General features: G+C 65.2%; 2 protein-coding genes across 7 annotated transcripts; one reads left to right on the top strand and one right to left on the bottom strand.

Moving 5' to 3' along the window:
• Positions 1–3,007: 3,007 nt before the first annotated feature.
• Positions 3,008–20,479, bottom strand: IDUA (alpha-L-iduronidase). 5 transcript variants are annotated; one of them, XR_007137606.1, is made up of 15 exons: positions 20,212–20,471; positions 19,372–19,512; positions 8,071–8,156; positions 7,805–7,912; positions 7,450–7,614; positions 7,154–7,356; positions 6,813–6,992; positions 6,508–6,724; positions 6,021–6,233; positions 5,798–5,919; positions 5,570–5,695; positions 5,406–5,482; positions 4,952–5,052; positions 3,427–4,814; positions 3,008–3,204 (listed from the first exon to the last, which is right to left on the bottom strand). XR_007137606.1 is itself a non-coding variant. In XM_047799540.1 (14 exons), the coding sequence occupies exons 1-14, from the start codon at positions 20,364–20,366 to the stop codon at positions 4,708–4,710; spliced, it is 1,932 nt and encodes a 643-aa protein (XP_047655496.1). In that variant the 5' UTR covers positions 20,367–20,479; the 3' UTR covers positions 3,008–4,707. The 5 variants fall into 5 exon arrangements, 4 of the variants coding, with proteins under 4 accessions (XP_047655496.1, XP_047655495.1, XP_047655497.1 ...); XM_047799540.1 differs by having other exon boundaries at positions 3,008–4,814; positions 7,450–7,545; positions 20,212–20,479; XM_047799539.1 differs by having other exon boundaries at positions 3,008–4,814.
• On the top strand, positions 14,821–19,666 carry SLC26A1 (solute carrier family 26 member 1). Of its 2 annotated transcripts, XM_047799538.1 has the most exons (3): positions 14,821–15,076; positions 15,738–16,357; positions 16,967–19,666. In XM_047799538.1, exons 2-3 carry the CDS (start codon positions 15,767–15,769, stop codon positions 18,494–18,496), a joined length of 2,121 nt encoding a protein of 706 aa, XP_047655494.1. In that variant the 5' UTR covers positions 14,821–15,076; positions 15,738–15,766; the 3' UTR covers positions 18,497–19,666. The 2 variants fall into 2 exon arrangements, with proteins under 2 accessions (XP_047655494.1, XP_047655493.1); XM_047799537.1 differs by lacking the exon at positions 14,821–15,076 and having other exon boundaries at positions 15,669–16,357.
• Positions 20,480–20,484: the final 5 nt, after the last annotated feature.

Below are 20,484 nucleotides of genomic sequence, written 5' to 3'. Positions count from 1 at the left end.
TGGGAGGGTAACAGCCGCCCCTACAGGAGCCTCTTGAAAGTTCTGCTGCCTGGCCCACTCCTTCAACCAGCCCTGCATGGAGGCTCTCCACTGGGCGTGCGTGGCCTCCAGCCAGGGCCCTGCCCGGTGGGGCCATCAGCATGAGGGGTGGCCCCAGGACATGAACATGGGGCTCTGGCATCAGGTGACTCTGGGCTGGCCTTGTGGGTGGGAGATGGCCCCATGGTTACTCACTTTCCCGGGGTGGCCAAGAGCTGGGCCAAGCATGGGTGGTTGGAAGGGGCTGGTTGCTATGGCAACAGCAGGGCTTCTAAGGACCGCATCCATCCTTCTTCCTTGAGAGGGAGGAGGCAGTACAGAGAGCCAGGCACAGGGGGTCAGGGCCTCCTGACTCACCTCCTGTATCCACAGGGCCGCCTGGACCCTGCTGAGACTGAGGCCCTTGTTTGCTCAGGATTTGCAAGGAAGCAAAGTGGGGACAGATGGCTGCGACACCAACACTGCGGGGTCCCTTCTCTGGGGAACCCCTGCCGCCATGCAGAGCTGTCCACATGTGCGTGTGGGCCTGGCAGACAGCGTTCCAGGAAGAGGGCGCCCCAGACCTGGCCAATTGTGGCACAGGACACCTCACTTCTGCACAAAGCAGGCAGACGTGGCGGACACGGCTGCTGGACGGTCTGCTGGGCCAGCCTGAGCCCCAGGAAGTGGATCCCAGGGCACATCCAGCCTTCGCCCACAGCAGCCCCACGGGCCGCCTGACTGGTGTGGGGAGGCCATCGTGGGAGCCCCAGGCCTGTCCCCCTGCTAAACCAAAAACGCCACCAGTCTCCAGAGCAACTGAACAGATGAGGTCCAACATCAGAAACCTGGGAGGAGGGGACCCCGTCTCTGTCCTCTATGTAACTTGGCAACGCCAGTCAGCGGAGGCCTGGATGGGGGGTCTTTCCTGGGGGAAATCGCAGGGCCCGGCGCTGATACACAGGTAACCTCGCAAATGCCTTTCTATGCCCACCAGGGAGGACCAGCCGTCTCCCCCACGGGCCGGGCACAGCAGCACGCCTTCAGGCTTGGCCGAGATGGCACCGACTCGCCCACCCTCCAGGGCGTCCAGGAATCGTGATCTCCTTGCTGACCTTGTGCCAGTTAGATGCGGGTGGCCCAGAAAGACGCGCACCCTGGATCCCTCGGTAGAGCCCTGCTTTCCGCGGGGTGAGAGGCCGACCCTTCGAAGCTCAGGAGTCTCCAGGGAAGCCGACTCCGATGGTCCCAGCAGTGCCAGGACTGCCTCCGTCAAGCAAGGCAAGTCGTCCAGCTGTGGAACCCACTTCAGGGGGGACAGTGCTTGGGGGCCCCGGGTGTGGAGGCTGTTCTGACCCATCTCCCAGGCCAGAGGCAAGGATGGCCAGGCCTGACGCAGGCCACTCGCCCCTTGGGGGGCTGGCCCACAGACCCCTGGAGGAAGCAGGTGGGGCGGACACTAGCAAACGCCTCCAGCCCAGACCCCCAGCCTCTGGGGGCAAGGCCATCTCTCCCTCTGTCAAAACCAGGCCTCCACTTACAAAGCAGCTCCAGGCTTGCAGCTGAGCCTGGGGCAGGGGCAACGCCATTTACCGAGTGGCCATGGGACCCAGGGCCCGGTGAGAAGCCGGCGCACACAGCATTCGGTCCCGAGATGTTCGAATCGGAGCCTGGCCTGGGTGTGTCTGAAGCAGGTTGAATGACCGGGGGGCTGCAGCTCCCTGGACCCACTGGACTGCATGCAGAGCTGCCTGCCCACGGGCAGAGGCAGATTAGGCGCATGTATGCATGCAGGGCGGCTCCTGGTGGGCAGAACCAAGGTGCCCGTCTGTGCGGAGCTTGGTTTACAACTGGTAGCATCTAAGGGGTTAGCCAGTGGGCTGGACTCAGCAAAATCAAGACAGGAAGCTTGGGGACAAAGAGGCCTGGGGAGAGGGACAGAGACGGTGCCGTCTCCTGCAGAAAGGCCACGCCGGTCCAGGCAGTGTCCTCTACAGCCCTCTTGGGCTCTCGTAAACAGGACATGTCAACATCAGCCTCTTCCTGCCATCCCTGGGACCACCCCCAGGGACCCAGGCGCAAGCGGCCACAGCAGCAGGGAGGGAGGCCCCAGGTGGGCTTCTCGAGCTCAGCACAGCTCCGAGCCCAGCCCCAAACCAGAGGGTCGGACAGGCCAGCAACCTGGTGGCTGCCTGACAATACACAAGCCACAGCCAGTGGAGCTGGCAACTTACCCTGGAGACAGACATGGCTTCGCTATCCTGGCTGAGGTGCAGGTGCCCATGCTAAGTCCCCACGACTGCCCTGGAGCCACAAGAACCCCCAAAGGCGAGGAGCATCCTACTAGGACAGGAGGCAGCAGGCTTCTGCCGGGAAACGGAGGGGTGAGCTTTGAACACGTGCTCCTTCTTCACCAGCGGACCAGGAAGAGGGGCCATCCCACTGCCCTGGGGGATCTCTTCTCGGTGGCCTGAAGGTCCTGGTGTCCAAGGAAGGAACCAGGGAGCCCAGCCCCCCACCCAGTAAGCTAGGAGCTGAGGTGGCCCCTGGCCCTCAGGTGACTGGACAAGCAGGTGGTGAAGAGGCTGCTTTTTTTTTTTTTTTTTTGGCTTTTTAGGGCCGCGCCCGCGGCATATGGAGGTTCCCAAGCTAGGGGTCAAATCAGAGCCACAGCCGCCGGCCTGCACCACAGCCACAGCCACAGCCACGCCCGATCCGAGTCAAGTCTGTGACCTATGGCACAGCTCACGCCAACGCCGGATCCCTGACCCACTGAGTGAGGCCAGGGATCGAACCTGCATTCTCATGGGTGCTAGTCGGGCTCGTTTCCACTGCACCACAACGGGACCTCCAAAAGGGAACTTCCCGGGTGGATCCCGCGTGGCTGTGCCTGCGGTGCAGGCCGGCGGCTGCAGCTCAATTCAACCCCTTGCCTGGGAACCTCCATATGCCGTGGGTGGGGCCCTAATAAGCAAAAAATAAAAACAAAAAACTTTAACAAATTGTATTGAAGTACGGTGATTTACACGGTGTTAGCTTCCAGCGCACAGCGTAGTGATGCGGTTTGAAATACACATAAACCGTAAATGCGCTTCCCTGTTTTCTGCTGCGGTGGATGCGGGAGGTGGGACGGGGCTCCCGCGCCGTGCACTGGCACCTTGCGGCGAATCTGTCTCCAGGGCGCAGCTGCTGGGCCCAGACAGGAGGCTGCTTTATGGGTGCGGTGATGAGCCCCCCCGCCACCCACAGTGCTCACTGTGGGCTGAACTGGATCCCCCAGATTTGCACGCGGACCTTCTGCCCCCCAGGACCTCAGAAAGTGATGGTATTGGGTGACGTGGCCTTTAAAGAAGTGATTCAAACGAGGTCGTCTGGGTGGGCCCCAACCCACGGGGCTGGTGTCCTCACCAGAGGTTAGGACAGAGGCGCAGAAGAAGGGCCACGTCGGGGCGCAGGGAGGAGGTGGCTGTCTGCAGACCAAGGCGGAACCCCAGGAGGAAGCCCCCTGCCGCAGCTCTGACCTCGGACTGCAGCCTCAGCAGGTCAGGGGCAGAGTGTGCGCTGGAGCTGCAGGGCCTGGGACGCTTCACCCCCGGGCCCCTCTGGCAGAGCTGCGGGACGAGGCAGGAAGACAAGGCCCAGAACCTGGGGGCCCCCATATGGTAACATAGGGCCCCATCGAGACAGGACGGGCGCCCCCCCCCCCCGGGAACCAAGCCTTGAAGCCCCCCCAACCTCAGACCAAGGGGGATGGGGCACAAGAGTTGGCTTTGGAACGTGGAAGGACAGCCAAACTGACGCCTCCTGTCCAGAGTGAGGCAGCAGTGGCCCTGGCGGTCCTGGGTTTTCCGTGTGGACCGGGGGTAGCAGGTTTCAGCGGGGCCAGAGGGTTGACTGGACTTTCCATCCGCCCTTCCAGGCCTGCGCCTCCCCCGCCTAAGGCCAGGCCGTGTTCAGAGGACAGTGGGGTTGCGGCCCCCACTCTGCTCACAGCAGCGCAGGCTGGCTGCACCCGGGCTGAAGGTCTCTGCTTTGGCCAGGTGGCCTCACCAGGGGACCTCTCCCCGCCTTTCTACGTTGGCTCCACCTGCCCCAGGGTGGGGCCCCAAGGTTCTGCACTACTCCTGGAGGCCCCCCTGCCCTGCCCTGCCCACATCTCCATACACGGCCCCCAGCTGTCCCTGTCTGAGCCTGGGCCTGGCAGCCTGGGGCCCTCCCCTCCCCCCACCTGGCAGGGGGCGGGGGCAGGGGGCATCCTGGCTGGGCCTCGGGAAGTGGGGGCCTCTGGGCTCTGCCCTGCCCCAAGTCATCCCCGCCCAGCGCAGCCTCAGCAGCCCCCCTGCAGCACAGGCCCAGACCCCAGGCAGGAGAGCAGCTGCCCCCTTGGCAACTGCACCCTCAGCCCCTCCTGGTTCCCACAGGTGGGGAGAGGGCCCCGATGCGGGCGCCAGGCATGGCTTTGCTCCAGCCGCCATCTGCCCGGTGCCCACCACGAAGGCCATGCCCAAGATTGCGTGTGGAAAGGCACTTTAAGGGAGTGAGGGAGGGGGCAGGAAGGGACAAACAGAGGGGGAAGGGACAAACAGAGGGGATGGACTGACCGAGAGGCCAGTGGTGTGCAGCCCAGCACCACTCCTGGCCGCCCAGGGTCATGGTTGGCACGGCTCAGTCTCTGGGCAGCAGTGGCCTTCACCTGGCAGGGACCTCCAGGTACCTCACAGGGCTCGAGAAGGGGCCTGGCCGGGCCCAGTAGTCCACGGCACGGACCCGGTAGGAGCCAGAGACAACAGCCGTGTCTGGGGACACAGAGGTACATGCCCGCTCTTGAACGCGAACCCCCCCCATCGCCCCCAATTCCTAAAGCCCCCTAACTCCAGGCTTCCAAAGGCCCTGGACCCCACCCCACAGGGCACTGCTGAGGGGGTAGGCATACCTGGGCTGAACACAAAGAGGTTAAAGGTTGAAGGCTTCCTGTCGACGCGTGTGTACACCCCACCCTCCGGGCAGAACTGGATCTCATAGTCCCACAGGCACCTGGGGAAGAAGGTCAGGCAGGACGGGGGCTGGGATCCAGAGCAGGTGGCAGGCAGATGGGGCCCAGGGCCGGATTCCCTCCGGTGCCTTCCTGCGACCACAAAGGGCCACACTGGCTGGGAAGAGGGGGCTGGAGCACAAATGCCAGCAGCAAATGTCCCCTGTAGGTGGCGCCACCCTCCATCAGACAGGTGTGAAGTCATGGGCGATTTGTGCCAACACTGGCGGCCCTGAGGTGGACAGAGGTGCATTGCCTGCGCGGGCGGCTGGAGGCCACAGCAGAGTGGCCACGTGGGCACTACAGCCCGCAGGATGGGGGAGCGGGCGAAGGGGTGGTGACCGCACTCACGCACTTGGAGCCCACGCGCTCATCCGACCAGACCAAAAGCAGCTGCCCGCGGGTCAAGGGCAGGGCGCGGAGCCGTGATACCTGGGGGAGTGAGGGCCCGTGACTGGGTGAAAGGTGGCTGGGGGCGGGGCCGGCCTGGGCGGCGGCGGGGACCGAGGCGCCACTTGCCTGGCCGGGCGGCGCCTCGGGGCGCGCGCAGACGTGCACCAGCAGGAGCGAGGGCAGGGGCAGCTCCGGGCTCAGCGTCAGGCGGCCACTGGGGGGGAAGGGCAGCGGTCTCACGGCCGCCGGGTCCTGGAAGCGGAAGCCAGGTGCTCAGGGCCCTCAGCCCCGGCCCGGCCCGGCCCGGCCCGGGGAGGCGCCCCCACCCGCCGGCCGCCCGCCCTCCCCGCGGACCTCGGCCGCACGCATGCGCCGGAGCTGCTGGGCGGAGGGGAAGACCGGCCGGCCCAGGCGCCGCCACTCGCCGTCGGGGCTGGAGATGGAGTTGTCCATGTAGAGCTGGACAAAGACGAGCCCTGCAGAGAGGGATGCCGCGGCCAGGCCTCGCCTCCCAGGCCCCGCCAGAGCCACCCTCAGCCTAGGGGCCCGAGGCCCCTTCCTGGGAATCCGTGCTCACCAGGGCCCGGGGGCACCCCGTGCAAGCTCAGGATCAAGGGGACGCTGCGGTTGGCGTGGGCGCGGGTGTCGTCGCTCGCGTAGACCAGCACCGTGGCCCGCCAGGCATCGGCGGGGCCGGTGGGGCGGTGGGCGCTGGCCAGGACGCCCACTGTGTGGTTGCTGTCCAGCACCCTCCCGGCCTGCGACACCTCAGCCCAGAGCTGCTCGCTATCTGCGGGTGCCGGCAGGTCATCTCGTATGGTGACGGCGCCTCTGCCCTCACAGGGCCTGGCTTCCCACCATTTGCTCCCCCCTCCGCAGGAGGTCCTCTGGCCCCACCACAACCTCTGTGTCCCTCCGAGCTGGAGGAAGGGGGAGGGACACGAACCCATCTCCCCGCTCCCCAGCAGGACGCGCCCCCCCCCCAACGGGCCTTTGCACAAGCCTAGAACAACCCCTTGTCCAGCCGCTCCCTTGACCCACCCAGGATCCAGCATGCCACTCACCCAGCAGGGCCAGCAGCCCCATGGCCGTGAGCACCGGCTTGCGCAGCAGCTGCACGTGTGGTGGGCGCGTGTTGTTGACCTGGAAGCGCGCAGTGAGCGTGCGCTGGGAGAAGGGGTGCGGGTGGTAACTCAGGAAGGCATTGTCGTTGCTCAGCAGCGTGTAGCGGATGGAGGAGCTGGTGTTGGCCACCAGCAGGTTCTGGTGCTGCGCGATGACCTGTCCGGTGGCCGGGACGGTCACTGCCAGGGCCGCCTGCCTGCCGCCCCCACCCTGGAGGAAGGCTGCTCCCCGGGGGCAGGCGCACCTTCACAACCATGGCTGCGTAGGTCACATCGGCCCTCCAGGGCTGTGGCAGAGACCAGCCCACCAGCGGGTCAGCCTCGTCGTTGTAAATGGGGGTGTCCGTGAACTTGGGGAAGAGCCGCTGTATCTGCTGCATGACGGCCACCTCCTGCTCCAGGATGTAGATGGAGCTGCCCGCGCCCTGCACGGCGGCCCAACCCACACAGGCCTGAGACCACTGCTAAGGGGCGGCAGGACTGCAGGCAGCAGGTGGGGACTGCAGGTCTGCCGCAGGCAGGGGAACCTGTGCTGGTGTTGGGTTAGGGGCCGGGGCGGCCAGAAGGCGGGAATCCTGGGCCATACCTTCTTATGGAGGGCGATGAAGTCTAGCCGCACGCCCACCTCCCCGGTGAAGAAATTGGTTCCGTTGTGACAGTGCGCCAGGAGGCCCCAGCACAGTGGGGAGCGTGGTGGGTCGCGGAAGGAGTCGCCAGGACCGCCCAGGCGCAGAGCCGGGCTGGCAGCTCGCAGACCCTCGGAACAGGCGTCGTAGTAGTTCAAGAAGCCTGGGTGGGAGGGACACAGAGTCCTCACCCCCAGGTCAGAGGGCCGCTGCCCCCCTCTCTCAGCTCCCGCAGGACCCCGGGAAGCATGCCTACCTTGCAAGGTCATGGACACGTTGTCAAAGTCGTGGTGGTCCGGCTCATTCCACGTCTCAAAATTCCACTTGGAAACGTGCTTGAGTCCGTACCTCCCTGCAGAGAGTCCCTGCTGTGGCAAGAGGGGCCCTCCCCTGGGGCAGGGACACGAGTGCATCCCGAACCCTGGGGAGGGCACTCGTGGTGGGTGGTTTGGATGCGATGGCGGTGTCACTGTGAGCTCCCCCCCCGCCCCCATCAGAAGGCCTTGGCTCAGGGGGCTCATGACAAGAAGACCAGGAGATGGCCTGGGTGGTGCAGAAGGAAAGCCTGCCCAGAAGTGCCCCTGTCCCCAAAGGGCACGGGCCCCACCCACCAATGTATCTCCTAGCCAGGAGCGAGACCAGGTTCCTCCACTCGAACACCTGCTGCTTGTCCTCAAAGTCCGTGAAGTGTCCAGAGGGGCTGCCCATCAGCTCAAAGCCTGCAGCACACGAAGGCGGCTGTCCCACTGCTCACCTGCCAGGCTCCACCAGGCCAGCACCGAGGCAGGACCTGACTGGGCAACCAGGAGGACCCGGAAAGGCCAGGCCAATGGGAGATGGTGGGGTCAGTGGTTCAAGGGCGACGCTGGTGGCTTACCTGGGAGGAGCTGGTTCTCCCTGAGAAGGTCCAGGTATCGATCCAGGTGGGTGAAATTGTAGCTCAGTCCCTGTCCAGCTGACCTCCTGTAGAAGGACACTCAGTGTCAAGGTTGGGGGACGTGGGCCTGGGCCTGGAGCTGTGGCCACATTCAAGCAGCTAGGGAGCCTGCAAGGTGCCATTCGGGACTAGGCTCCAGACTAAATAGGCCCCTCTCCTTGGCACACGTCAACTATGTAAGCCTACTAGTCACTCACAGCCTAGTATGAACTCGTGTGCCTGCACTGGAATCCCACCCTCAAGTCTTTGGGGGCTCAGAACAACCTGGGGCCCGGGAGTGGGACAAGAGGATGGAGACGGGGAGAACAAGGCGTCCTAAAGACAGCTGGCGGAGAAGCGCAAGGCTGGAGGAGAACCTGGCGAGACTCTGTGGGCCCCACATTCTGTTTCTCTGCACCTCCCGGAGGCCAGGGCCCCACATTTGGTTTGGCGGTACCTGGTCCCCCTGCCGCACTCTGAGAGGCACCATGGGAGCAGGAGCAGGGCAAGGACAGCCTCCCCCCCGCACGCACTCCTCACGTAGAAATGAACGTGGGACAACCAGGCCGCGGACAGGAGCCACGGGCCTGGGGCGGAAGAGGGCGCGAGTCGAGGGAAGGGAGGTCACTTGGGGCCTTGGGGCCCCGTGAGAATGGGAGCCTGACTCGGGGCGAAACGGGGAGTCCTTTCAGAGATCCACACAGAGCAGGAAGTACCACGGCTTGTTTGTTTGTGTGTGGGTTTTGTTTTGTTTTTTGTCTCTCTGCCTTTTCTAGGGCCGCTCCCACGGCATATGGAGGTTCCCAGGCTAGGGGTCGAATCGGAGCTGTAGCCGCCGGCCTACGCCAGAGCCACAGCCTCTCGGGATCCGAGCCGCGTCTGCAACCTACACCCCGGCTCACGGCAACGCCGGATCATTAACCCACTGAGCAAGGGCAGGGACCGAGCCCGCAACCTCATGGTTCCTAGTCGGATTCGTTAACCACTGCGCCACGACGGGAACTCCTGTTTGTGTGTTAAGACGTTATTGTTACAATTATTATGTTATTATTTTGCCATAATTTCCTCAGCTAGAGATTGAATCCAAGCTGCAGCTGGGACCTCTGCCACAGCTACGGCAACACGAAATCCTTTATTTATTTTTTTTTTGTCTTTTTAGGGCTGCATTGGTGGCATGTGGAGGTTCCCAAGCTAGGGGTCGAATTGGAGCTACAGCCGCTGGCCTACACCACAACTCACAGCAATGCTGGATCCTTAACCCACTGAGCGAGGCCAGGGATCGAACTTGCGTCCTCATGGATACTAGTCAGATTCGTTTCTGCTGAGCCATAACGGGAACTCCCACACGAGATCCTTTAACCCACTGTGCCGGGCCAGGGATTGAACCCGCATATCCACAGCAACCCAAGATGCTAAAGTCAGGTTCTTAACCCACTGCGCCACAGTGAGAACTCCAAGATTCAATTTTTTTTTTTTTAAGAGTGGTTTTGGGTTCACAGCAAAACCGAGAAGGAGGTACAGAAGCCCCCCGCCCCCGCCGCCGGCCTCCTCTCCACAAGCACAGTCTCCCCTGTGATCAACAGCCCAGAGCGGGTGCTTCTTACAGCTGATAAACCTACGCCGACATCTTAGTCACCCCAAATCCACAGTTTACATCAAGGTTCACCTGGTGCTATACATTTTGGGGTTTGGAAAGACACATGATCTACCACCAAGGTCATACAGTGTTTTCTCGGACCTAAATACCCTATGCTCAGAGTTCCCTTGTGGCTCAGCAGGTTAAGGGTCCCATGTTGTCACTGCTGTGGCTCTGGTTACTGCAGGAGCGCAGGTTCAAGCCCTGGCTCAGGAACTCCCACATGCTCTGGCTAAAAAGGATATTCATGCTCCCCCCCACCCCACCAAACCCCTGATTTTTTTTACTGTCTCCATGGTTTTGTCTTTGCCATGATGTTTTGAAAGGATCCCTTTGTGGTCAGTTGCAGCGAGAGCAGGGAGCTGGAAGATGGCCCCCTGGGGACCTGGAAGAAGGGTCCCCCATCAGAAGGCCTTGGCTCAGGGGGTTCATGACAAGAAGACCAGGGAGGTGGCCTGGGTGGAGCAGAAGGAAAACCTAGATGCTGTCTGCAGAGGCATCGAGAGGGAGCTGGGGCGGACGGGTTTACAAGTGGGAGGGACGGTGATGGACTGGAGGGGAGCTGGGACCGGGGGTTCAGCACAGCCTCTCCAACTGGGTTTCACTTTGGCGGAGGCAGGGAGGGATAAGCCGATGGAAGCTGGGTCTCAGGTTTGTCCACGTAGGGTGGACGCCCAAGGCTGGAGCCGGGTGAGGAAGCTGGTGCTCAGCGATCCCGCCAAGGCGAGGGACGGCACGGAGCAGGGCACTGAACCCAGGGTGAGCCCAGGCAGGCGGGGCTGGCGAGGCTCTGAGGGACAGAGCAGGGGGGGCAAAGGCACTGCCCAGAGGGCTGCAGCTGCGCCCTCTTGCGGCCGCCAGGTTCGCCCGGCGAGCGCAGGGAGAGGAGGGAGGGAGGCGGCGTTCCGGCCGAGCTGCTCTGGGTCGGTCAGTGCCCCTGCACCCGCCAGCCAGGCCAGCCCAGCGCTGCCCCCCTGTCGCCTCGAGGATCTGGACGAGTCAACATCTCTCTCCCTTCCGGGCTCCCTCTCCCCCCACTCTTCAGTGCAACGGTCAAGGACGAACCTGGGCCCAAGTCCAGCCGCCATGGACACAGGTGCCTCGGGCTCCTGCAGGGTCACAGAACCTGCTCGCTGGTGGGCGTGGGCTGCGTCCTCCCGCCTCGGGGGGGGGGGGGGGCGCCCCTCCCCCTTCAAAGGTCACAACCAGTAGCAAACATCCCGAAAAAAAAAAAACAAACTTAAGCGCTTGGGTAAAAATTAAATGGGCGGCAGCAGATAAGTTCCAAAGTCCCACAGGTAGGGGGTGGGGAGGGAGAGCAGGCGTGGGCGATGCACCTAAGCCCCCGCTCTGGGCTTTCTCGGCAGATCCTGGCGGCCTGGTCTGGTAAATGCTGACACCTCCCACCTCAGTGTCCTGGGGGCAGCACCAGAGGAGCCCCAGCCCCAAGCCGTCCCTAGCCTGCCACTAGGGTGGACTTGAATGTCCCCAGACCCATCCAGCCTTGGCACCAAGGACTGCCCTGGGGGCCTGTAGAGCTGCCCCCGGGGACCAGAAACCCCAGACTTGGGGTGATGGCAGGCCAAGGAACCCAGGGCTCCACGACCGGTGCCTCGGTCTCCAACCAGTTCAGCCCCCCATCGGGAGGGGCACTGGGGAGATCAAAGCTGGTGAGGGAGGGTCTGAGCCGGCAGGCAGGACAAACAGCCCACCCCGGCACTCCCCCTGCAGAGGCTGGACCGGGCGCGCGGCACAGGCCGGGTCGCCTCCCGCTCCTGGCCGGGCACGTGGGCCGGGGCCGCGGTAGCTGCACAAGGGCCTCATTCACCGCGCGCCAGCGTCTGGGGAGGCCGCACCAGGAGCCCCCTCATCCCTGGGCCTGAGCGCGTGCGCGAGGACCAAGCAGCGCCCAGCCTGGTGAGTGCTCGGGTGCGTGGGGCGGAGCCCGGGGCCTCGCGTGCTCGGGCGGGGGCCGTGGGGGCCGTGCTTCCTCTGTGTGTGTGTGTGTGTGTGTTGCACTTGTGGCTGGGGGCGCAGGATGGGAGGAAACGGCGTGGGGTGGGGCCAGGACCACCCATGCTTGGCTTGGGGGAGGGGCGCGGAGGGCGGGGCGCCCTTGGCTGAGGGGGCGCTGGCCCGGGTGGGAACTTGGGCCCGCCTTGTGCTGTGGGGGGCCTGGGCGGAGCAGGGGGCGCAGGTCGGGGTGGGAGATGCATGGGGCGGGATCGGGAGCGCTCAGAGCAGGCTATGCGAGGTGGCAGCGCGGCTGGAGGACACAGACCCGCCACTGGAGAGAACCTGCAACGCTGTGGGAGAGCAGAGCCGTCCTGGCCAGCTGGCGGCGGGTCCCCTCTCCTGGAACTAGGGCTCTGGGGCCTGGTTGATGGGGCCCTGGAGGAGAATGGGCCCCGCCCAGCCTCTTTGCACTTGCTATAGGGATGCATTGCTTCCTTTCCAAGTAAGGGTCCCCAACAACTTAAAAGGGTGACACAAGAGGATGCTGTCCCACATGGTCACCCCCTTGCACCTGCAGCCCCTGCGCTAGTGAAGAGGTCCACAGCTCAGCTGACCGCTGGGGTAAAGGGGGACAGTGGGCGTTGGCCAGCAAGGCCCCAGGACCCAAGACATGGGCCTCTGTGCCCGGCCAGACCACAGCACGCAGCCCACTGGCCTCAAGCACAGAGCAACAGGCAGAGGGACACGGGGGAGCTGCAGTTCTTTTGAAGGACCCGAAACCTCAGCGGTAATTCTTCACCTGTTTCAGGCACCCAGCCTAGGGCAGGGCGGGGACAGCAGAAGGCCAGGTCTCTGCCGCCCAGGCGGCCCTCAGGGCCCAGCTGACTGGATGGGGGGCACACCTTGGCGCTGCTGCGAGCTGAGAACAGCCCCTCCCCGAATATCTCCACCGCAGGTGCCCCAAAGCTAGAGAGCCCCTGGAAATCCCTGTCCCTGCCTCCAGGGAGGCAGGCCCCCCCACCCCCCATGCACCAGTTCCCTGCCCCCGTCACATCGCGGCACCACTGCTCCAGGCTCTCGGGAGCCCTCTATGATAAACAGCTTGGCCCCTGGCCAAGGAGATGCACCCGGGGTGATGAAGCCACCACCTGGCAGCCGCCGTCTCTCCCACACGAGCCATCCAGGGAGCTCCCTCACTGCCGCTCTGCCGGTAGCTGGGTTGGAAGATAAGTGATTTCTAACCACGGTGGCTGCCCTCCACTCCAGCCCTGAGACAGTCTTATCTGCTCCTGAGCTGCTGTGAGTCATCATGCCCGCCTACGGCCACTGGCTCTGGGAAACCACATCCCTGGGCAAACAGCTCCCCGCTAGGGCGGAGGGGGGCCGGGGTGGGACTGGGGGCGGTGGGGAGCATGCTGGGGAGGCCCCAGGCTCTGCCCAGAGGACAGAGCCAGATCTTGGCGTTCAAGACAGGCTCTTCAGGCAGAGGAATCAGATCTGGAGACACAGCCGGCACGGCAGCGGGGCCTCGGCCCTGACCACACCTCCCCGCACACACACCCCCCGCCCCCGCGGCTGTGTGGACACCTCCTGCTCTCCCGCTGGCCCCTGGCCACCCTGGTGATCCACTCCCATCTCTTTTTTTTTTTTTCCCTTTTATGGCCAAAAATGCAGCATATGGAAGTTCCTGGGCTAGAGGTCAAATTGGAGCTGCAGCTGCTGGCCTGCACCACAGCCACAGCAATGCCAGGCCCCAGCTGCATCTGCGACCTACACCTCAGCTTGCAGCAAAGCCAGGCCCCAGCTGCATCTGCGACCTACACCTCAGCTTGCAGCAAAACCGGCTACTTAACCCACTGAACAAGGCCAGGGATCGAACCCTCATCCTCACAGAGACAATACCAGGTCCTTAACCCTCTGAGCTGCAACAGGAACTCCTCCACTCCCACCTTTGCCCTCCTATGAGGCTCCTGGTCTTTCCAGGCTGTGGATGTGGGAACAGGGCAGAGTTTTCTGGGCAGCGTGTTCAGGGCTGAGTGCAGAGGGAGCCTGGATGGAGCTGTCCCCTGCCAGGGCCCAGGGGACAGCAGGCCCAGGCCAACTCAGCCCTGTGTTCCATAAAAGGGACCCCACACAGTACCCCAACCCCCCACCCCCAGGATGGCGGACATGTGAGTTCGGGTAGCCCCAGGGGACAGACCTCTCTTTCCACATGGCCCTCAGGCACCCACTTGATCATTTTAAATATGGGTGGATGGAGGTTTGAGTAACCATTTCAAAAACAGCAGCTCGCTCTTAGCTTGCCATGTGCTGGACACCTAAAGGTCACCTAAAGGGACCATCCACCTTCACAAGGCCCCGCGAGGCGGGTCCCACCTGCCCGAGAAGAGAAGACAGAGGTGTGGCAAGGCCAGACACCCGCCCGCAGTCACAGGGTCAGCACCGGGCTGGCGTCCGAGGGGCTGGGCTCCAGGGCAGAGCAGGACCCCCACCCCCATAGCCGGCAGGGCACACCCAGCTGGGAGCCGTACCTCCACGCCTGGCACCTCGCCCCGTCGTCGGCTGGACATGTTCATACGTGTGCACACACACGCACACACCAAGAGTTCACACCTGCTTTCCACACGAGGACACACAACAGAGGCCGGGGGTGTGACTGCTCAGGCCCCAGTGGCTCCGGCAGGGGACAGACCCATCTCCTGGCAGACAGGATGTCCAGTGATGGACTCGGGGACTGGCCCCTCCCTCAGACACCAACCTTGCCCCCAGAGACAAGGGACCACACGATGCCTGTCCCCTCTGCCCTCTGGCACCACCTGCCAGAACCGAGCTTTCTGTCTCCCCCAGGGGCCCCTGAACCAGCTTCCTCGTCCGCAGTGCCCCAGCCCCTGTCCCACACCTGCAGCCCTGCTCCTGCGAGGCTGGGAGCAGGTAAAAGAGCCCCAGAGTTGTAATGATTTGTGAGCCTCTGATTACAGTACAGCTCCCGGATTAGCCGCTCAGGTAATGCCCCTCGGATGGGGGGGAACCCATGACTCAGCAAATCTCTGGAGTAAATTATTTAACTGCAAGCCCAGCACTGAGGCCAGGCGCGGAGCACTGCTGCGGGTCAGCACCAGACCAGCTGTGTGCCTGAGCCCCGACACCGCGCTCCCCACCAGGCTCTGGGGACAGACAGGCCAGGCTCTGCACAACCTGCCGAGCCCGTGGGGCTCCCTCCAGGAAGAGCCTCCCCGGGACCCCGCTGCAGGACAGCGAGGGCTCCGGACGTGGCTGCAGTGGAGGCAGCTCCCGCTGTGGAGTGGAGGCGTGGGACCATGTGAGCGGAACGCCCAACTCCAGGGTCTCGTTGGGAGACTTGCAGGCACAAGACAGGTAGGGTTTAAACGGCCCTCAATCACATGCCTGGACCCAGAGGGGCTGGCTGAGCTTCGAGGTGTCTGGGGGCCCTGCCTGGTGAGGTCTTCGAAGGAAGGGAACAGCTCTCATAATGTCCCCCGAAGGGCAGGCCTGCCGTTCAGCCCACAGCTCACGCCAGGTCCATCATCCACAGCCCCGGTGCTGGGCAGTGCCCACTGCCAGGGTGACCAGGCTCTCAGGGAGCAGAGAGGGGGACGTCAAGAGCTGAGTCTTAGCTAAGCTCACAGGTCCGCCTGGCTGCCCTCGACGGCGGACAGTGGCGCGTGTGTTCCACGTGTGCCCGTGCGGTCTGAGACTCACGCTGTGGAGTGGGGTCCGCGGTCCCAGGACGCCCCAGGCGGGGACAGGCTCTGTTCACCCCAACCCCCTCCAGGCGGCGGCAGAGGTGATGGAGGAGCCACCAGAGCGAACAGGGCGCTTCAGAAGGGGGAGCAGAGGGGCGTCTGGCGCGGGCACCAGGTGATGGAGCCGCGCCTGGACTGGGAGTGCCTGGGAGCCATGGTGTTGGAGCGGCCACTGCAGCCTGTGTCTCGGTGACGTCCTCTGACAGGTCCTGACGGGACACTGACACATCTGGCCACCCCAGCAATGACACCCACTTCAACTCACTTTGCAGGTTGTCCGGGAGGGGGGCCGTGCCCCAGGATGGAAGAGTCCCCTGAGTGCGCACCGCAGGGCCGGGGCCCAGTGCTGGTCCGCCGGCGGCCCCCGGAGCCCCCAGGCCTGCGTGAGGCTCTGAAGGCCAGGCTGCGGCGGGGCTGCACGTGCAGCGTGCAGGGGGCCTGGGCGCTGCTGCAGGGCCTGTTCCCCGCCATGCACTGGCTCCGGCGCTACCGGGCGAGGGAGGACCTGGCAGGCGACGTCATGTCGGGGCTGCTCATCGGTATCATCCTGGTGCCGCAGGCCATCGCCTACTCGCTGCTGGCCGGGCTGCAGCCCGTCTACAGCCTCTACACGTCCTTCTTTGCAAACCTCATCTACTTCCTCATGGGCACCTCGCGCCACGTCTCGGTGGGCATCTTTAGCCTGCTCTGCCTCATGGTGGGCCAGGTGGTAGACCGGGAGCTCCTGCAGGCCGGCTTCGACCCTGCCCAGGACGGCCTGGGGCCCGAAGCCAACAGCAGCGCCCCCAATGCCTCAGTCACCCCACTGGCGCTCGGGCTGCCGGACTGCGGGCGGGACTGCTACGCCATCCGCGTCGCCACTGCCCTCACGCTGGTGGCCGGGATTTACCAGGTGAGGAGCTGGTCCACGTGGCCGCCCAGCCGCTCGGAGCATCCCCATCAGGCCGGGTCACCCACGTGGAAGGGCCGAGCCCAGCGAAACGCGGGGGCAGGGGGGCGGTTTACCAGCAAGGGGAGGACAGAACGGCACGGGCAGAGGGGGGTGCGTGATGACACCCCAGTCAGCACCCAAAGGGCTGAAGGGACCCAGGGTGAGGGACCCCTCCGCCAATGGCGAGCGAGGCCTCGGCCTAGCCACGCCCACCCCCACCACGCCGCTCCTGGCTTCCGGTCCCCAGTGGGACCCTGGGACTGCCTGCCTCCCCACGCCCCCCAGGCCCCGCAACCAGCCCTTTCTGGATCTGGGCCTCAATGCCACCCACTCAGGTCCCTCCTGTCAGCCCCAGGTCTCCCGGGAAGGGTGGTCCTGCGTGTGGAGCAGGAGAGAGGAGTGGCCTTCCGACGGCCAGGGCCTGTGTGAGGCCGCGAGTGGGTGTGGGGGCACGGCGGGCACGCGTGTGTGCAGGGCGGCTGCAGGCGGAGGCTGCGTGGGAAGCCAGCGACAGCAGGGGGGAGGCCGGGCTCCGAGCGCCCCTCAGCACTGCCCCCGCTCTGTCCACAGGTCCTCATGGGCATCTTCCGGCTGGGCTTCGTGTCCGCCTACCTCTCACAGCCTCTGCTGGACGGCTTCGCCATGGGGGCCTCGGTGACCATCCTGACCTCGCAGCTCAGGCATCTGCTGGGTGTACAGGTCCCACGGCACCAGGGCCCAGGTCTGGTGATCAGCACGTGGCTGAGCCTCCTGCGCGGCGCCGGGCAGGCCAACCTGTGCGACCTGCTCACCAGCGCCGTGTGCCTGACCGTGCTGCTGGCCGCTAAGGAGCTCTCGGACCGCTGTCGGCACCGCCTGAAGGTGCCGCTGCCCGCAGAGCTGCTGGTCATCGTGGGGGCCACGCTTGCGTCCCACTTTGGGCGCTTCCACCAGCGCTTCGGCTCCAGCGTGGCTGGTGACATCCCCACTGGTTTCGTGGCCCCACGGGTGCCAGACTTGGGGCTGATGTGGCGTGTGGCGCCGGATGCCGTGTCACTGGCCCTCGTGGGTTCTGCCTTCTCCATCTCGCTGGCGGAGATGTTCGCCCGCAGCCACGGCTACTCCGTGCGTGCCAACCAGGAGCTGCTGGCCGTGGGCTGCTGCAACGTGCTGCCCGCCTTCTTCCACTGTTTCGCCACCAGCGCCGCCCTGGCCAAGAGCCTGGTGAAGACGGCCACCGGCTGCCGCACGCAGGTGTCCAGCGTGGTCAGTGCCGCCGTGGTGCTGCTGGTGCTGCTGGCACTGGCACCGCTGTTCCGGGACCTGCAGCGGAGCGTGCTGGCCTGCATCATTGTCGTCAGCCTGCGGGGGGCGCTGCGCAAGGTGAGGGACGTCCCTCGGCTGTGGCGGCTCAGCCCAGCCGACGCTCTGGTCTGGGTGGCCACTGCTGCCACCTGCGTGCTGCTCAGCACCGAGGCCGGGCTGCTGGCCGGCGTCCTCCTCTCCCTGCTCAGCCTGGCTGGCCGCACACAGCGCCCACGGGCCACCTTGCTCGCCCGCGTCGCGGATTCCAGCTTCTACGAGGATACCGCGGAGTTCGAGGGCCTGGTCCCCGAGCCTGGCGTGCAGGTGTTCCGCTTTGCAGGGCCACTCTACTACGCCAACAAGGACTTCTTCCTGCAGTCACTCTACCGCCTCACCGGGCTGGACGCGGGGCGTGCAGCCTCCAGGAGGAGGGAGCGGGGCCCGGGGGGGCAGGGGGGCCGAGGAGAGCCTGTCGAGAGCAGGGACCTGGGCCCTGTGAGCAGCGCGGCCGCGCTGGTGCCCACGGCGACCTGCTTCCATGCGGTGGTCGTGGACTGCGCCCCGCTGCTGTTCCTGGACGCCGCTGGCCTGGCCACGCTTCAGGACCTGCGCCGGGACTACGGGGCCCTGGGCATCAGCCTGCTCCTGGCCTGCTGCAGCCCCTCGGTGACGGACACCCTGAGGCGAGGCGGCTTCCTGGGGGAGGAGCCTGGGGACGCAGCCGAGGAGGGGCAGCTGTTCCACAGCGTGCACAGCGCTGTGCTGGCGGCCCGAGCCTGCCACGGGGAGCCCGCGGCCACCGATTCCACCCTCTAGAAGAGCCAGCGCCGCCACCAGCCTCCATGCACACCATCAGTCCCTGCAGTCTCGCTGTCCCCACCCTGCAGGCACCAGGGAACCCCGAGTGGGACGGGGAGGCCGGCGATGTGAACACACTAAGGGCCCAGGCACTTAGGAAACCACAGCCGCACCTCTGAGACGGGCGGCGCCACGTTGGGCCCAGTGCTGGGCGGCCGTGGTCCGTGGAGCTGGTGTGACACTCAGTCTCCTGTCTCACTTGAACAAGGACCTCGAGGCAGTCACCCAGCCTCCAAGGTGCCAGAAGGACATTGGTCCCTTGGCCCGCCAGCCCCCACCCCAGCAGGTGAGAGCTGGCAGCCCTGGCCAGGGGCCTGAGGGTCTCTGTGGCTCTGGAAACCCAGCAGTGCACACACACAATGCACACATTTCTCACACCTCCTGCCTCAGCCCCACTGGCCTTGCGGGGCCCTAGGCAGCTGTGACCGACACAACCTCAGCCTGGCCCTTGGCACGGCATCCCTGCACGGCCTGACCTTCGAGCACACAGCACGGCGCATGGGTGCCCTCCCGCCGTCACGGGGTCAGCTGCGCCTCCAGGGTGGCCTCCGGCAGGAAACCAGTGTGCCCGATGCAGAGCCCCCCGCCCCAGCACCACGGTGCCAGTGGAGCCGGACGGTGTCCTCCGTGCTCCCCTCCCTGCAGGACACTCAGCCAAGAGGCGGAGGGGCCGTGGCTCCTTGGAGCAGGAGTCCCCAGCCCCGGTGCCCCCACCCAGGGTCCCATACTGCACTGTCCACACCCAGGCGCCACCCCTCTCGGTCTCAGCCTTCATCTCCAGACCACGGGCTGTGCCCAGAGGCCCCCGGGCCGCCCATTCCTCCATCACCCACCTGGCTGTGACGAGGCCCAGCAGCCAGTGGGCCCGAACCTGCTGGATACCACCATGAGGGACGGCGCCCACGTAGGCCAGGTTGAGCTGCTGGTCCCAGCTGAGGTCATACCGGTGAGCCTGGCTGTGCGGCAGGGGGGGACTGGGCACGAAACAAGGGGGAGCGGGGGTGTTAGTCCTGAGGGCAGGGCCAGAGCAGCTGCCTCGGCACCCCCACAAGTTCAGGGCTGAGACTGGCGTGTCCCCTGGCCAGTTTTACTGTCCTGATGTAATAAAAAGACCTCTGACGTCAGGAATGTGAGCACATCTCCAGTTTACGGGGTCCAGGGTTCCTGTGGAAACCACATCCCCGCCCTGCTCCTCGCCCTACCAGCAGGAGGATGCTGGCTCCAAGCCCGGCAGAGGGGTCGGGGACAGGCAGGGATGCGGGACAGGTCCCACTGTGGGGACTTCTGACACCGCTGGGGTTGCTCCCTTGCACCTCCTGCAGCCTGGGCTGCCCTGGGCGGCCACCGGGCTCTTCAGACTCCTGGGGGGGACCATGCAAACTCAGGACCTGGCCCTAGGCCTCCAGACACGGAGCGGCCACTCAACGAGAAAGCCTTCCTTGCACCACCGGAAAGCGCGGCCCAGAGCCAGCGCAAGAGCCGAGATCCCGCGCGCTGAGGGTGGGCCCGAAAGAAGAAGTGAGCCGCGGCCCTCCTCACTTCGGAGCACCTACTCCAGCTCTCTCCAGGTGCGACGAGGGGGTCCCCGAGGCTCGGGGTGGGGTGGGGTGCACGGCCAGGATAGGTGCGGGATGGGTCGCTCGGACCTCAGTTTCCCCGCTCAGAGCGCTCACCAGAAGCCGGTGCTCCTCCAGAAGGGTCGCAGGGGCCCCAGCGCGCGGGCCGCGTCCACGCGCACCAGGTGCGGCGCCTCGGCGGCCGCGAGGGACGCGACCAGAAGCACCCCCAGGAGCTCTAGCAGCGAGGCGTGGGGGCGTGGGGGGCGCATGGCGGGGCCGCCGGGGAGCGCACCCCGGGCGCGAGGCACCCCCACCCCCGCAGACCCACCCGGGCCTCCGCGCAGTGGGAAGCGATGCCCGCGCCCAGCCGGCGGTTCCGCCTCCGGG

The sequence above is a fragment of the Phacochoerus africanus genome, chromosome 10 (assembly GCF_016906955.1).
Source record: "Phacochoerus africanus isolate WHEZ1 chromosome 10, ROS_Pafr_v1, whole genome shotgun sequence".
NCBI classification, from domain to species: domain Eukaryota; kingdom Metazoa; phylum Chordata; class Mammalia; order Artiodactyla; family Suidae; genus Phacochoerus; species Phacochoerus africanus.
Note: the sequence above shows the minus strand (reverse complement) of the source record. Positions and strands in the feature narration are given on the sequence as shown.

Bases quoted from the DNA above. Each gene is read 5' to 3' on its own strand.
- SLC26A1 (XM_047799537.1), top strand. From the start codon at position 15,710: ATGACACCCACTTCAACTCACTTTGCAGGTTGTCCGGGAGGGGGGCCG. The intron at 16,358-16,966 runs GTGAGGAGCTGG...CTCTGTCCACAG, and splicing joins TGGTGGCCGGGATTTACCAG to GTCCTCATGGGCATCTTCCG.
- IDUA (XM_047799539.1), bottom strand. From the start codon at position 20,366: ATGCGCCCCCCACGCCCCCACGCCTCGCTGCTAGAGCTCCTGGGGGTG. The intron at 6,993-7,153 runs GTATGGCCCAGG...GCCGCCGTGCAG, and splicing joins TCATCGCCCTCCATAAGAAG to GGCGCGGGCAGCTCCATCTA. The intron at 5,483-5,569 runs GCAAGTGGCGCC...TCACTCCCCCAG, and splicing joins CCGAGGCGCCGCCCGGCCAG to GTATCACGGCTCCGCGCCCT.